The sequence below is a fragment of the Nicotiana sylvestris genome, chromosome 10, assembly GCF_000393655.2.
Source record: "Nicotiana sylvestris chromosome 10, ASM39365v2, whole genome shotgun sequence".
Taxonomy (NCBI): Eukaryota; Viridiplantae; Streptophyta; class Magnoliopsida; order Solanales; family Solanaceae; genus Nicotiana; species Nicotiana sylvestris.
Window position 1 is genome coordinate 81,531,836 of NC_091066.1, and position 2,026 is coordinate 81,533,861.

The 2,026-nt window shown below is 43.6% G+C and overlaps 1 protein-coding gene across 1 annotated transcript; it reads right to left on the reverse strand.

The window, feature by feature from the left end:
• Positions 1–519: 519 nt before the first annotated feature.
• On the reverse strand, positions 520–1,194 carry LOC138879603 (uncharacterized). Its single transcript, XM_070159219.1, has one exon. It carries the CDS (start codon positions 1,192–1,194, stop codon positions 520–522), a length of 675 nt encoding a protein of 224 aa, XP_070015320.1.
• Positions 1,195–2,026: the final 832 nt, after the last annotated feature.

Genomic DNA, 2,026 nt, shown 5'->3' on the forward strand with positions numbered 1-2,026 from the left:
TCACCATACAGAGCTATTCCCAGGCTCAAAATCCCGGACGAACCTCAATAACACCAAAAACTACTCCAAACCAAACTTAAAGAACTTGAAAATCTTCAATGCACCAACTTTCAATATTAAACGCCAAAATGCTCTCGAGTCATCCAAAACTCGATCCGAACATAAGACCAAGTCAAATTAATCATACGAACCTATTGAAACCTTTAAATCCCGATTCCAGGGCTGTTAACTCAAAATGTTGACTTAAGTCAAATTTATCCATTCTAAGCCATCATTAAGGAACTAAGTATTTTGATTTCAACCCAAACCCTTCCAAACCCAAACTAACCATCTCCGCAAGTCATAAAATAGTAAAAACACATATAGGGAGTCTCATTTAGGGGAACGGGGATCTAGAAAGCAAAATGATCAGTTGGGTCGTTATATTATCCACCTCTTAAATAAAAGTTCTTCCTCGAACGGGTCTAGAATCATACTTGGAGTGACGAATAGGTGTGGGTACCTGCTCTGCATGTCCTTCTAAGTCTCCCAAGTCGCCTCCTCGACTCGTTGACCTCTCCACCGAACCTTTACCACAGAAATCTTCTTGGACCTCAACTGGCGAACCTGTCTATTAACAATGGCCACTGGCTCCTCCTCATAACCTAGGCTCTCATCTAGCTGCACCATGTTGTAGTCTAACACACGCGACCTGTCGGCATGATACTTATGGAGAATCGACACGTGAAAAACCAGATGAACTCCCACTGGGGATAAAGCAAGCTTATAAGCAACATCCCAAACTAGCCTCAATACCTCAAATGGAGCTATGAACCTTGGGCTCAACTTTCCCTTCTTCCCGAACCTCATGATTCCCTTCATCAGTGAGACTTTCAAGAGAACCTTCTTGCCCACCATAAATAATAAATCACGAGCCTTTTGATAAGCGTAACTCTTCTGTCTGGATTGTGCAGTGCGAAGTCTCTTTTGAATCAACTTTACCTTTTCCATGGCATATTTCACCAAATCAGTACCATATAGCTTAGCCTCGTTGGGCTGAAACCATCCGATGGGCGAATGATATCGCCAACCATACAAAGCCTCAAACAGAGCCATCTCGATGCTAGACTGATAATTGCTGTTATAAGCAAACTCGGCCAAGGGCAAGAATCTATCCCATTGATCTCCGAAGTCAATGACATATGCCCTGAGCATATCCTCTAGAATCAGAACTATCTACTTCGATTGCCCGTCGATCTGCGAATGAAAGGCTGTGCTGAGCTCTACCCGGGTACCCAACTCACCCTGAACTGCTCTCCAGAAGTGTGAAGTGAACTGAGGGCCCCTATCTGAAATGATGGAAACAAACACACCTTGCAACTGAACAATTTCCTGAATGTAAATCTGGGCCAATATCTCTGAAGAATTCATAGTCAAAACTGGAATGAAGTGTGCCGACTTGGTCAACCTGTCAACAATGACTCACACTGCATCGAACGTCTTCAAGGTACGTGGAAACCCAACTACGAAGTCCATAGTGATGTGCTCCCATTTTCACTCAAGTATAGTCATATTCTAGAGTAGGCCACCTGGACTCTGGTGCTCATACTTGACCTGCTGGAAATTTAGACATCTCTCCAAACACTCAACTATGTCCTTCTTAATAAGTTGCCACCAATAATACTGCCTTAGGTCGCAATACATCTTCGTAGCCTATCGATAAATAGAATACCGAGAACTATGTGCCTCTTCTAGAATCTTCTCCCTCAAGCCATCAACATTAGGAACACATAGGCGACCCTAGAGCCGCAAAATACCATCCTCACCAATAACAACCTCCTTGGCACCACCCTGTAGTACCGTCTCTCTAAGAACCAACAAGTGCAGATCTTTGAACTGACGAGCCTTGATATGTTTGAATAATGAAGACTGAGCGACGATGCATGTAAGAACTCGGTTGGGCTCTGAAATATCTAACCTCACAATTCTGTTAGCCAAGGACTGAATGTCCCAAGCCAGTGGCCTCTCCTCTACAGAAATGAATGCC

What these genes read in the sequence shown, in the direction of transcription:
- LOC138879603 (XM_070159219.1), bottom strand. Translation starts at nt 1,194, where the DNA reads ATGCTCAGGGCATATGTCATTGACTTCGGAGATCAATGGGATAGATTC.